Source organism: Notolabrus celidotus, chromosome 15 (assembly GCF_009762535.1).
Source record: "Notolabrus celidotus isolate fNotCel1 chromosome 15, fNotCel1.pri, whole genome shotgun sequence".
NCBI classification, from domain to species: domain Eukaryota; kingdom Metazoa; phylum Chordata; class Actinopteri; order Labriformes; family Labridae; genus Notolabrus; species Notolabrus celidotus.
The window spans coordinates 5,715,012-5,729,935 of record NC_048286.1 but is presented as its reverse complement, the minus strand read 5'-3'; the positions used below and the strand labels follow the sequence as shown (position 1 = coordinate 5,729,935).

At 43.0% G+C, this 14,924-nt stretch overlaps 1 protein-coding gene across 4 annotated transcripts in view; it reads left to right on the top strand.

Moving 5' to 3' along the window:
* pard3ab (par-3 family cell polarity regulator alpha, b) overlaps positions 1–14,924 on the top strand; it is a 372,199-nt gene that overhangs the window by 286,176 nt on the left and 71,099 nt on the right. For all 4 annotated transcript variants that reach the window (XM_034702113.1, XM_034702112.1, XM_034702111.1 and 1 more), the window contains one exon: positions 6,717–6,998. In XM_034702113.1, the coding sequence (XP_034558004.1) occupies positions 6,717–6,998 (282 nt within the window). The remainder of the gene's footprint in view (positions 1–6,716; positions 6,999–14,924) is intronic.

Here is a 14,924-nt window from a genome sequence, read left to right as displayed (position 1 = left end):
CATTTCAATCAGCAGAGTTGTATCGGAACAATTTTGAACAGTGCTTTTTCAGTGGTTGTCGTGTTGACAAGCTTAGATTTTTGTCCAAAGGGAGTACTCAATTAAAACAATCACTCCCTGCAGGCTCCAAAGGTGGCTCTGAACATTTTTTGAAAGCTTGCTATTTTATGGAGGAGGTGTTTTGCACCACCGGCATCCACTGAGTTACACCGCTCCAATGGATGCAGGTAGGTGCCCAGTTTCAAACCTACCGACCTAAAGCATCTATAAAACAATCACTCCCTGCAGGCTCCAAAGGTGGCTCTGAACATTTTTTGAGAAGCTCGCTATTTTATGGAGGTGTTTTGCACCACCGGCATCCACTGAGTTACACCGCTCCAATGGATGCAGGTAGGTACCCAGTTTCAGACCTACCGACCTAAAGCATCTATAGAAGCCATTTGAGTAGCGTTATACTTTTTACATTTTATTTAAGCATTACAATTTTAAAAAATGCTTTACAACGTACCAACATAGTGTTATATTGTTGCTGTCACTATAAGAAGGAAAGCAGAGAACTGGAGTGCACTGCAGAAGTAATCAGAAAATGGAAAAACAATCATATCAGCCTTTTGTAACTGCAACCAGACCAACTAGAAGATTTAATTTATCTATATAGTAATTTTTTTAAAACCTGTCACCCTGCCAACTAGTCAGATTCAGAAAGTGAATTGATTCATCTTTTGCTCTGAATAGTTAGATGGATATATAGATCCTTATTTATTTGAGACTAGAGATAAGATGTGACTGCACTCTTTGCCATCAAAATCTGCACAGTGTTGCTTTAAATCATGAAGCTTTTGTTGTGTGGGAACAACTCCACCTACCAAATTCAAACAGTTTTGCATCAGTGAAAGAGTAACAGAGTCAACAGAAGTGATTCTTTGCTCAACCAAGAGTAGTCGTGCACGCTTCAGTTATCTCTAAATTGTAATTCATCAAGTAACAGTGCTGCAATAAGTATTTGGGTTTTTCTGTCATTTTACAGTTTGATATAATACTCTGCGCTTTGGCATCTTTTAGTCTGCACAATGTTATAAGAGAAATAATACTAACAGACAGATGGATGATGAAAATACTCTTGGTTGCATCAATGCTCTGAGGGCCTGTGTCCATTGACACCATTATTTGCACTGGCAGCCCCCATGACCTAAATTCCAGAAGGCCTCTCACCGGTGCATGCCTACTGCTGCGTTGTTACAAAAGCTGGCACTGACCCCCAATTTATACAGGATGTGTTGCATTGAGGCTGCACCGCACACTGCGCAGCCAATACGTTCCCATTCCAGTCAGTGCTCATGTTGAACACAGGCCACGCCACGGCACGTTCAGCTCCGTCTCGGGGCCGACCCAGACAGGAAGTCATGCACAAGGATTGCATGCAACATCCACTTAATATCAAAATAAAACACCATATACGGACTCCTGACTGTTCAAAAGATCATATAGATCAGAAATACTCCTCTATCATGGATGTTAGCAACAAACAGCCACATATCAGTGATCCAGGTCAACCACAACAGGACAGATGATAACTGTGTCAGAAGGTAACAGGGCAACAAAATGGCGCTACGCTCCAAACACACATCCTGTGTAGCAGGGCACAAGCCGTCGGACGGAGCAACACGCGGTGCAGCCGTAATGCAACATGGCGCATCCTGTATAAATTGGGCATTACTCTTTCCTAAGTGTTGTTAGGTGTGTTTTAAATGCTCTGAATGCTTCATATTTGCTTTTAATCGGTGGAGTTTTGCAAAGCTCTAGATCTAGACATCTCTTTGTACAAACTTCTTCCATTGTTGCTGACAGAATCCAACACTTCTTGGTTTTGAGTCGTCTGTGAGCGACGTTTACAAATGAAGTGGTTTTCCAAAAGTTGAACTGTTTTCAGCTGAGAGTGCAGGAACAAAAAAACTGCTGACACTAAGGGCAGTGTTGTGCTCAGGTAGCTAAGCACTGGAAACACTGAGCTGAAATAGTTTCTGCCAGTGCAAAACCTCTGTCAGTGGACACAGGTCCTTGATGTTTTTTAAGGACTTTTTGCCTCTTAAATGGAAGTTGCCATCTTCATGTGTTATTCAGTGCTTCAGCGCTTTAAGAACTCGGATCGCATCCTTTCTCACACACAACTGGTTCAGAGCTACATCCTTCCTCACTCAGAAACTGGCCCCTGTTGACCTCGTCCACTGCCTTGTGAGTGGAGTGAGGGGGTAGCACGGAGAAGGCCAGGCGCTGGATTGGTATGTCTGGCCTTATCTTATCAGCCACTGTGCTTGTGTATACAATCAGTTGCTGCTCCCACTTCTGCTGCTGCTGCTGCTTTCTCTGATGGAAAACACTGTTTTTCCTCTGGGTTTAAAGATAGATCCCTCAAGGGCCCTGCTTCCTTCTGCGCTATTAGATAATTGCTGAGTCCACAAATGGTACAAAAACAGCTTTCAAGTCTACAAGCTTTCATGAGAGATTGGCGAGGTTGTTTGGATAAGTGCACATTTTACTACAGAGATTGTTAGCCTTGTCTAGAATCAACAGGGCGCTGTGAAAACCCTCATCTTCCCTACCACAGAGTATTTCTACCAATATCTCCCTTTTTCCATACCTACACTTCAATGTGGAGCCCTCCCTGTCAGACCTATTGTTTCATTATGCACAGCATGCTCATTTTTCTGGAAGAAGCATTTCAGATTCAAGCCCGCTGAGTGTTCTGCGAAGTTGCGCCCCCTGCCTCGTCACCACCGCGGCTGTCCCATTCGCTTTCCCGCTGCCATTAAAAAAGGGCCTGAAGAAAAGAGAGCAGGATGATAATTGGTAGTCGTAAAGCTCTGATAATTGGCACGGCTGTAATTATGGGGCTGTGCGATAGGTAGTCTCCCCGCTGTAGAAAATGGTGTTGCCAGTTATTCACAAGATAATAGCCTAAAGAGAAAGTGTGTGTGTGAGTTGTTGTGTGAGATGTGAGGTGTCAGATGTGTGTGTTTGAGAGACATAGAAAGAAGAGCATGGTAGATATACATTAGCAGCACTCTGTGAATACAAAGTGCTTCTCTTGTGTGAGCTGTTGCGGGGGCGAGAGACTATTATGCATTGTTTATGGTATTATTCAGAGAAGGGGAAAACATAAATAATAGACTCCACATATTCACTCTTGTCTGTAATGGAGAGTTAAGAAGGCACAATAAACAATCGCTTGCAGATGTTGCAGCAGCTTGTCTGGTGTTTTGTTAATGTGACACCTGGGATTAACAGCGTCTCACGGCTTCTCAGTGTGTATATACTTCAAGGCTTTAGCAGCATTTATGATTTTCATAACAAAATTAAACCAGTGAGGTTTTCTTTGTCACAAAGGACGGATCTAACCATGGAGTGTTACTTCCATTCATTCATTCATGTATTGTTTTTACCTGTGTCATGCAAAGACCGCATGATAAGACCCTTTTCTTTTGACTGCTGCAGCACGTCTCATTTTTAGTTTCTCATTTGCTTGTTCAGCTTCAATAAATTAAACGTTTTATGCAAAAGAAATATTTGTAATGCTCAAAGCTCTTGTATTCTGCCCTCCCTGACCGTGAGCTTTAGTTTGGCAAATAGGCTAAACAGTTCTTTGTGAAATAAGAGACGGTTTGTAGATTTGGCCCTTTATTTGGGACCTCACACACAAAGGCATTATAAAACTGAAAGTACAAAAGAAAACCAAATTTGTTCCAAGTTCATAACAGCTAAATTAGCACATGCAACCACACATATAAAGACAGAACAAAGTCTGCTAGCTTAATGCTAACACATAATGGGAAATCCCATTATCTGGATACGAAGTTAGCGTTGCTACCACGATTATGTTTTACCTGTTAAACAAGTTTATAGGTTATATACTACAAAACAACACAACAAAACCTACAGGCATTTATTTCCAATGCTCATATAAGTGAACTGAACTGTACACTGTGAACAAACATGTGACTAGCTGCCCAAGATGCCTGACTAAGATGGCTGCCTGACAGGATAAAAAAGACCTCAAATTTAAAGTTACAGCTACATTCCACATAAACTAAACAATGTTATTATATTACATAACCCAAAAGGGGGTACATCCCGCAGAAATGTTTTTCTTTCTCCTGTGGATGAAGCTACATGTCTTATCTTTTTGCTGTTTCTTTTGTATTTATTTTTTTAACTCTAGTCGCTACTGTGAAACTTTTCTCTAGAAGACATAAAAGTAAAGTCTGTTTCTGCAGCGTAGTGTTCATCTCCTCTTCTGACATCAAAAATAAGTTTATAGAATTAGCCGGTCTTGATGCTGAGGGTTTATGTTGCTTTTTGTAGATCATAAAAGGCATCATTATTTATTTCAAACTGTTTCACAACAAGCTAAATAAATGCCCACAGGAGATTAAAAAAAATTGCTGCTCAGGCTTTCAAGCAATTTTTTAACATTTTTAGCCTAAAGAGGGGGTGTTTGGTTTATTTTCATATTTAAAAAACAACATTAAGTACAAATGTTGGATGTCAACACTTAACATGGGCCAAGTTTCAAATTGCGAGGTAAACATGTGTCGGGCTACAGAAAAGGATGAGACCGCAGGCTGCTCTGAATGACTTGTTCAAAAGTCACACAAGAACTTAGCTGAATGAACTCGAGATTTGCTCAATTTGTGACATCACCAGTTGGTGAATCTCCTTAAAAGGGCAAATTTGTCATTTTAAAAAGAGAAACACAGTGAAATGGGCTTCTAGAATGCTGGTCTTCTGGAATGCCGGGTTTCAGAATGCTGGGTTCTTGAATTCTGGGTTCTGGAATGCTGGGGGTTCTTAGTAGATGACAATAGATGAAATTAAGTGTTAAAGCTGCGGTTGGTGATCAGATTTAGATACACTTTTTGTCATACTGGTTAAAATTTTCTTTATGTCCTGATGGCAATCAATACATAATGTGTTCTTAAAAAAGAGTGAAAAAAAGCTGCTATCCACAGCCGGAGTAAACCTGGGAAAACACCAACCAATCACCGTTTTTTGGCTCCCCAAATTTTAAACCAATCAAATCCCGTCCAGCCGTTCTGCCCTCGTCCTGCGCGTACATTTCCCTGGCGTGCACTCCTTCGAGTTCCCTTGAGCCAAGTCCCCGTCCCCTGCCTCTGCTTCCCCTGACTCTACTGACTGCCCCTCTCACTCGTCCTCGGGCCTGTCCCCTCTGACCTGATGAGGTGCTTTGCTCAGGACTGTAGTCCGGATCAGAGTAAAAAGCTCTCACCAACAAGCAGAATAATTAATGACGTTCAGTAAGTCCTACAGAAAATACATATTTATTGTAGCGTCCGTCCAGACGCTGTAGGGATGACGAGCCGATTGGTGAACACGTTGATCTTTAATAACCGGTCACTGTCGGCCGTGATCACGTCAACCAACAAAACAACAATCAATGTTTGAATGAATGAAAAACTTCTCCTCTCCTCTCTCCCACTCGCACACTCTACACCTCTCCTGATGCCTTCACTGACCGTCAACACTGTAGGAATTAAGAACATCTACACTGAACATGTTTAACAAACAGTAGAGCTGTTACAGTATTATATGTGTTATAACTTTTCTCCTGATATCGTGTCACCGGTACAACTGGATAATGCTAGCATGATAGTTGTGAGTACTAACAGCAGACATGTTTGTTTGTGTTTTTAACTTTCACTATGATAATGTTTTGGTGAGGACCGGTTTTGAATCAGTCACGATCATATGGACGAGAATCAGCGGCGCTCGTGCATGTGAGCGGGGGGGGGGGGGCGTCGTTTTGGAGGAGCTCCGAGGGAGGAGGGGAGGGGTTAGACGGAGTCATGAGGAAAAGCTACATTCAAATTCATGCTGGTTTTCCGAGACTACCAACCCTAGCTTTAAAGACAGAAACCGAAATGACACCAGCCGGAGATAAGTGAACAATTATTGGAGCTGTAAATCATGTAAAGCTTCCACAGAGCTCTCAGAGAGACAATATGAAGCCTAAAAATGAGCATGGTACCCACTCTTTAAAGCACCCATAGGTGGTACCCTATACTGTATCTCTTCTCTTAACTTGTCTTGCACATGTATAAGAAGTGTTAAAAAAATCTTACCCTGTTGGCTTTAAACACATGACTCACTGTGAGTCTTTGCAATGAGAAATGTAATAAAAGCGTCCTGTTCATCACCTCGTCTGACACCTCCACAGCAGCATTTACAGGTATTAAAACACCTGTAAAGAAATCCCAATCTCTGATGGTGGTGTTTGCTTTTGTGACTCATAGAGAGGCATCAGCATTATTTAAATCTGTTTCATAACCAGTTCCTTCAAGAAGTTTTGAAGCAAATTGTATTTCCTGCCTAACATCCTTTTAATGCCCCTGTGAGGAGTTTTTAACTGGTCATCAAACAGAGTAGAATTAATAGTGATGCTTCTCTCAAAGAAACAGGCTATTTTAGATGTTCACAGTGAGAGACTGATCAAAGAAAGCAGGGTGAAATGTTTTGGCAGAAAATTCTGCCTTAACATGTACAGGAGAAGATCAGGGAAGAGATGAGATGTACATCTTTGTCCACAGAGGGTGCCATATTCACCATAAACTACTGATGTATTAATTCAGTCAGACCTCAGTATTTTGAAACAGAAATCTTGCATTTGGTACAAACATGTCCGATACAATCATCCCCTTCAGGATCCAGGCCAAGACCAGAGAGCTGAGGGAGCGTCAGGCCAGGGAGCGGGACTACGCCGAAATCCTGGACATAAGCCGCTCATCGGAGAGGGCCTCAGAAGAAGAGCACCCGTACGCAGGCATCAACCCCCTCAACAGCTCCGTGGACAGCGGACACAGTCGGCCCCACAGCCCCCGGGAAGAATACCCCCACATGCATCCACACCACCATCACCAACTCTCAGACACCCTCTACACCCAAGTCAGCAAGGGCCGCAACGACAGGCCTCCATCTGCAGACAGGTAGGCGTGAATTCATACATCTGAGGGGTTGTGCTTTAGAAATGTCGTCCAGCTGGGACAACATTGACTCCTCCTCTGCAGCTGACTTTTTACTTCCTCTGTGTCTTCTGTTTCCTCTTTTAAAATCCAGTAATTGCTTGGTTACACATACAGTATGAATTCTATTGGAGTCACAATCCCCCTCGAGTGCCATTTCCCCCAAAAGCCAGGCAACAAGAGTCCATTCATGGTCCAACAATCTTTGCACCTCCAATTCAAAAGCACGACCCGGTCACGGTATTTCAGGGGAAGGTTTGTCTGGGCCTGATTCAGCTTCCAGTTACTCTGAGGCAGCATAACTGCACAGAGACAGCAGGTTGGCTATCACACCTGGAGGAGAAAATAATCAAAGCAACAGAAGGCAGGCGGTAAATGTCAGCTCGCCGACTGCTCGACACAATACGTTGTTCTCGGGGGAGATGTGGGATTTCTCCGGGGAGGCAGTGAGTGAATGGAAACCTTTAAAAATCCGTCTCTCTTCCTGTCTCCCTTGACCTTTCTACCTCTCTTTCTTTCTGTTTTGCGTTCGAATGTTGATTTCACTTTGTTGCCACCTTCTTCCCTGCGTATGCTTACTGTCTTTCTGCCTCATAGCCTCCAAACATTGAGACCTTCTGTGTCCATGATTGCAAGTCATTTAAAAATGATCGTCCCAGCCTGGCATGGGAAAAAACTTTATCTGTGTTCATCTACTTTGTGTGCATACAGCTGCCAAGTTGCATTCTGAAACTTATTACCCAAAGCAGAGTCCACTGCAGTGACAGCCAGACAAATAAAAACCAGAAACGTCTGAGCACTGGCGTCTTGTCAGCAGCAGCAGCAGTTTTCAGCACTGCAGGTCTGTGCTGAGTTGCTTCCCAATCTTCTTCCGATCAATGAATAGAGAGAAGATGGATTTGGGAAACTTGAAGCCAATCGAGGAGAGCCTGCAGCGTAGCAGAAACACAGGCAGTGCAGGCGAGTGCATCCCCAGCTGAATGAATGGGTTTGTCTTTGTGGTGGTTTTTCACGCATCCCCAGATGGCCCCAGCAGCCTGCGAGTACGCCAAGAGTGCTGCAGCTTGTATTGATTCATAATTCATTGCACTGCTGTTGTCACAGGATGTGTAGTTATTTTTTAATCCCTGATGTGGACGTGTGTGGAGGTATGCAGATGCACTACAAAAATATTTTACTCAAGATTGAGAGATAAGGAGTCTCGCAGATGAGGGAATCCTCAACTTCTTTACACTCTGAACAGAAGTTTATAGTTTGTCTCCACACTTTCCTGCTATTGTCTCTTCATTAAAGTTTTAGAGAAGAGTATTATGGCTATGCAGAGAAAAAACACCAGAGGAGAGAGATTTGTTTATTTCTGTCTGCAATAATATAGAGATACTACTTCTTGAAAAATGTCCTCCTCTACTCTGACTACTCTTCTGATATCAGGGACTCACTGAAAGGTGATTTTATCGTCTTAACACAGTATCATCAATCTTTATTTATATAGCACCAAATTACAACAAATGTTTTCTGAAGACTCTTTCCAAACAGAGCAGGTCTAGACTGTACTCCATGTTCTATTACAAACAAAGACCCAACATCAAGACGGGTTAAGATCCAGTCCCATCTTACAGACAGGACTCAGTCTGATCTCATCTTAATCCACCATGAGCAGAGCACTTTGCAGCATTTAGCAAGTTACAGTGGCAAGGACAAACTTCCTTTAACAGGCAGAAACCTCCAGCAGGACCAGACTCATGTTAGACACACATCTGCTGAGACCGAGTTGGGGTTGGAAAGAAGGATAGAAAAGATAAAGAGAGAGAGAGATGATAGTGGTGAGACAGAAGGTAGTAATTGTAGCAGCTAGAGTCTGGCACGTCCACAGCAGCAGGTCATCTACGGCAGAGATCCAGAGGAACCTACGAGACAAGGGAGCTCAGGGACTCCAGAAAGGTCTAAGGTTAGTAACTTTAACGGGACAAGGAGAGTTAAAGTAAGTAAGAGGCAGAGAGAGGGGTGAGATAGGATCCCGGTGTGTCCGTTCCCCTGACAGTCTAAGCCTATAGAAGCATAACTAAGAGCTGGTCCAAGCCTGAGCCAGCTCTAACTGTAAGCTTTATCAAAAAGGAAAGTTTGAAGCCTACTCTTAAAAGTAGAGAGGGTGTCTGCCTCCTGGACCCTGACTGGTAGATGATTCCAAAGGAGAGGTGCCTGATAAATGAAGGTTCTACCTCCCATACTACTTTTAGAGACTTTAATTACGACCATTAGGCCTGCATGTTGGGAGCGTAGTGTTCTAGAGGGGTAGTAGGGCACTATGAGCTCTTTCAGAAACGAAGGTGTCTGACCATTAAGTACTTTGTAGGTCAGAAGAAGGATTTTAAATTCTGTTCTACTTTTTATGGGGAGCCAGTGTAGCTAACATGGGAGAGATGTGCTCTCTTTTACTAGGTCTAGTCAGTAGAATGCATTTACTTTCATTGCATAGTGTAAATCAAAATTTGCTTACTTGCTCACAAACTTACTTCTCTCTGCCAAACTTTACCAGCAGAGCTCTAAACATGAACACCTCAGGATGAGTGACGACTCAGCTTAAATTCAGTTTGAAGAGATAACTGATTTTAGGGCTGTTAGTCTGCCTTTACTTTGCTGGTCATGATGAGGCATGAGTTAAAAACTTCTCACAGTGCCTTTAAATGTCTCTTTGTATTCAGTACATCTTGTCCTCATGGCTGATCATGCTACCCCACACTTTCTCTCCTCTGGAGCCTTGGATACAGCAGCCGAGGTGCCAGGAACATTAACTCCTTAAAGATATTCTGTTACATTCCCAGATCCCCAATCATAAGAAAAACATACCTTCTGAGAGAAGCAGAAAGCGTGTTTCCTGTTTCCTGTCTGCCCCCCTACTGAACAGGAAGTGAATTAGACCCTGCCATGCCAAGAGGAGGTAGAGAGGGAGGGAGGGAGTCTCACTGTGCTGCAGGAGTGTTTGTTATTATGGGATTCAAATGGCAGCACAAGCTGATATGAGAGCTTAAGCATTGTAGAGATTGGATCAAAGCAATAACATGTCCATAGAAAGTGAGAGTGAAGGAAAATGTTATTTTGTTCCTGCACTAACACTTCAAATAGCAGGCATGCCATGATAAGTTAAAGAGATAACAGTTTCAGATTTCATTGAGTCAGCTTCATGCTAAGGATGCTGCTGAGAAATGGAGTTGACATTTTCTCTGACTTTAGGGCGCTTTGTATTTGCTTTATGAGACAGATTGATCTTTAGTTTTGTATTTATGATCATTTCATACCCTGAATTGAGCGGGGCGCTGCTTTCAGGATGTCACAGTTCCAGATCAGTGTGTGTGAAGGCCTTTTGTTCCTGCCGCCATGATGTGACTGTCACAAGATTATGACTCAGCATCAAACTGAAGGGTCAATGCTTTGGTCGAGGGGTTTTTAATCTAATATTACATAATATTCATCTTGCTTCATACAGCACTAATCTTGACGAGGTTGCATAATGAATCAAACTGCAAACTTGAGCACATTTTGTTACACTGATCCATGCAAAAGCAGAGCGAGCATGAGTAGAAAACTGCTGCAAGGGTCAATGCAGAAGTAAACCTGACTTTACAGCTGTGAACAAGATAGTAAGCTTTAATGAATGGTTTGCCTTGAAATAAAAAAAAACTTGTAAACAGAGTTTGGAATTTTAGATGAGTTATTGATGCCTGGGTTCAGTTTTAGTGCTTTAGCCATGCACCTGTCACACCCAGAATCTGTAAAGCTATATCACAAATGATCTGCAGTCGACTATTTGACTTTTGCATTTCAGACATTAATACCGTGACAGACAGGAAAAGTCATCAGAGCAGGATTTAGAAAGTTGTGTAACATGATGTGGAACAACTCCTACCACTGTTCCTGCAGCCTCTGCTTCACTAATGATAATATCATCACCGTGATCATCATGATCTTCCTCAATCATCTTATCCAAACTAACACGAGGCCAAGAGGAAATTCATTCTTTAACCCTGGCTCTGTCACTTCCTTCCTTTCTCAACCCGTTTAACAACAGGACTAAAAACGGTCTTCTACATCCAGACGAGAGTATCAGAATCACACCGCCCCTGTATTCCCTTTTCAATTCCTCCTGGGGGCCGTAACACGTACAATTGCTCCTCTAAACGCTCCGCAGTCCAAGAGGAAACTGGAAAAACAAAAAGCCGACATGCAGCTGCATAAATATCCATCAAAATTCACTTTTAATTGCCTCCTTTTTCCTCAAACGCTGTGAGAATTTTCAATTTAGCCACAAAGAGCTTTAAAAACAAAAACATCCAAAGAGGGACGGAGGAGCTCTGAAGCCTCCCGGAGCAGTCTGCTGGTCCCGTTGCTTTAAGGAGCATGACCATGAGGACTGCAGGCTCAGACAATCTGCTGCAACAACATTTAGCTGTTTCATTTCACGTCTGCTCTGTAGCACTCGCTCTAAGGATTGTGCCTTTGATTCATATTTGAAGCTACATATTTTTAACAAGACAGGCGATGTTTCCACAGAAGTGTTGATGTTGTAGTTGGGTTGCTCTTTGTGTATCGTGTGGGTGATACGCTGAAGTATTTGGTTGGGAACAGACTTTTTTTTTGGTGTTTCTGTTTTGGAAAAAGAAACTAAATTACATAACCTTGCTGCCGGCTGAGAGGACATTGGTGGACTTTCTTTCTTTCGTCCTCAACCTGCCAAGCAAAATATTATCTAAAGCTCTGTGTTTTTATCCCCCTCCTCTCCCTGATGTTTTCCCAACATTAGGGTTAACGAAATATCTCTCTCTGGGGTGCTTTTCTGTTTGATTGGCACTTTTATTTTCCTGAAACTGTATATTTTATAGTCAGAGGACATGATATCCAATGAATGTCGCACAAGCTCATTAGCCGTGGATGTTTTTGTTTGGCCTTCGCTGCAAATTAATGAGCTGAATTCCCTAAAAAACACACTGTAGCTGCCGCCAGTGTGTTTTTTAATTACTTTATTGGCCCTCAACATTTGCCATATCGAACTCCATCCTTGTTGTGCGAGTTGCTCTGAGCCGTGATCCGAGTGAATTAGCCGCCATTGTTTTATTTCCCTCCCAGCTACACAGCAGCAGTGAATGCTGGGAAAGGCTCTGAGGGATTTGGTGTGATTTGATTCCCCGCATTTTCCCGAGGAGGCAGCGCTCTTATTGAATCGGCTCCATTACATTTCATCTCCACCGGGGGAATAAGGGGTCCTCAGAGGGGAGCGAACACGGTCCTGTTGTATCACAAACACACCAGAAACAGCGACGCAGACAAACAAACGGACAGCAGCCTCGCAGCTTTTCACAGGCTGATAAGGTGCTGTGTGTGTGCATGCATTTGCACTTGACTTCCTGTGTGCACATGTTGTCTAATAGTCTGTTTTCTGCTGGTGTGTGTCTATCTTTGCTGCTTTTTGATGCACACACTCGCTGGCTTTTTGTCAGTGTGCACATGGGGAAATGTGGAGCAGAAAGATTGACAGGTCAAAGGTGTGTGTGTGTGTCTGTGTGTGAGCCACAGATAAAGTGCAGTGGTAGGTAAGCAGCTGCACACAGTGAACACAAAGCTGATGCCTTGTGTAAGAGTCTGTAGGGATTTCTGTTGATGGTGGTAACAGTGAGGTTGGATTTACCGGCGCGGTGGCCCCAGGCAGAAATGAGCTGTGGGCCCTTGTTGACCCCCCCCCTGTTCTCAGCACCTCTCTGAGCATTGTGTCTGTATCCTCTCGCCTCAGCACACATGACAACAAGAGTGTCAGTGTTTCATCTTTTGATTCAAACACGCTTCATTCTAGAAATATAGATAAAAATGATCACCTTTAATGCCTAAATATCAGCGTTTAAAAAAAAACCTCATATGACGAAGTTCAGAATTGTTCTCAGAGCTCCTGTGAGGACTTTTTTTCTGGTTATGAAACAGGCTGAAATTTATATAAATGAACTGAAGCAAACAAGAACATCAGCATGAAGACTGATTATTTTCCCATAGTTATTTTTAATGCCTTTGACTGCTGCCCCCGTGGGGTAGGTGTCAGACGTAGTGATGAACTGCATGCTGCTGAGATTCTCAATAAGTGAAACATTTCACTGTTTAAAGGAAGCAGGATGACATTTTTGTTGAAAAATAATACTTACCCATGTGCAGAACAAAATCAGTAAAGAAAGAAGGGGTATCAGGGTGCCGGTTTGGCCTAGTGGTGAAGCCATGCACCCCATGTACAGAGGCTGGAGTCCTCAAGCAGGCGGCCTGGGTTCGGCTCCAACCTGCAGCCCCTCTCCTACACATCACTCCCCACACTCTCTCCCAGTTTCCTGCTCTATCTGCTCTGTCACAGTGGAGCTGAGGATGACAAGAAGCAGCTGATCAGCAGACCTCAAAAACCTCAAGGGAGTAGAGAAATGCGAGAGGTCGGAGGAGTGCTTAGGTGCTAACTCCTTCAAGATTTAAAAACAAACAATGAAATCTTAAAGTTAATCCTAGGAAGAACAGGGAGCCAGTGGAGAGGCAAGGATCAGCTTATGAGTACCTGTTAAAAGACGAGCAGCAGCATTTGATTGATTCATTCTCAATCAATCTTTATTTATGTAGCGCCAAATCACAACAAATTTGATCTCAAGACTGTTTCCAAACAGAACAGGTGAGTCTGGCACGTCCACAGCAGCAGGCCGTCTACGGCAGAGATCCAGAGGAACCTACGAGACAAGGGAGCTCAGGGACTCCAGAAAGGTCTGTGGATAGTAACTATAATGGGACAGGGTGAGTTAAAGTAAGTTCCCACGGCAGTCTAAGCCTATAGCAGCATAACTTAGAGCTGGTCAAAGCCTAAGACAGCTCTAACCTAAGCTTTATCAAAAAGGAAAGTTTGAAGCCTACTCTTAAAAGTAGAGAGGGTGTCTGCCTCCTGGACCCTGACTGGTAGATGATTCCAAAGGAGAGCAGCCTGATAACTGAACACTCGACCTCCCATACTACTTTTAGAGACTGTAGGTGCGATGAGCAGGCCTTTTAGCCTGTTTTATGCTCAGTATTTCACTTTGTCTGCCTTGCAAACTTGAATCATTTGATTCTTGATTCCAGCAATGGCTTATTGAGCAGAAAGAGGGACTCAGACCAAAACTGGGCTCAGTCAGAGAACATGTGACTTTAAATCGTCAGAAGGACATTAACCTGCTCCAAATGTAAGTTAATTACGCTCCTGTGACAATATGTTAGTGTTTGTTAACAAGTTTTTACCTCATGAACTGAATTTCTTTAAGTTGTGTTGGATGTTGTCCACAGAAAATCTCAATGATATTGTTTTAGTCCATGATTGTGTCAGGGTTTTTTGCTTTTTGTGTTTGGTGCATAATAACTGAATTATTGCCCGGTTGTTATTTCAGCCTTGGTGTGCCTTGGTGTAAATCCAGTCCACAGAGTATATGCACCTGTGATAGTGATGAGTGCAGTCACACACAGGTTGGAGTTGCTGTGTTGCTCTTCACTTATGAATTCATCATAGACACACCCTTCTTTGCATCAGTGTGGAGTAAACATGCTGCTGATCCTTCCTTCCTCTCCTCGTCTTAAGAGCCTCAGTCAGGAAACTCTAATTTATCACACTAATACAAACGCTCACAAAGGCAGCTTCATGAGCTGGAACAAAAGAAGGTGTGTGGATTTTAAATCCTGGACAGATTCTCCAGGTTTAAACCTAATTTTGTTGGATTTATAAATTCACAGGGAAACAGTAGGTGCCACTATTTAACATCGTATGATGGAACAGAAAGGAAGCCTATCTCACTGGATTTCCCCCATAATCCACTTACCAACAGACATCATCCGTGTTGTTTATTCCCCTCTGGT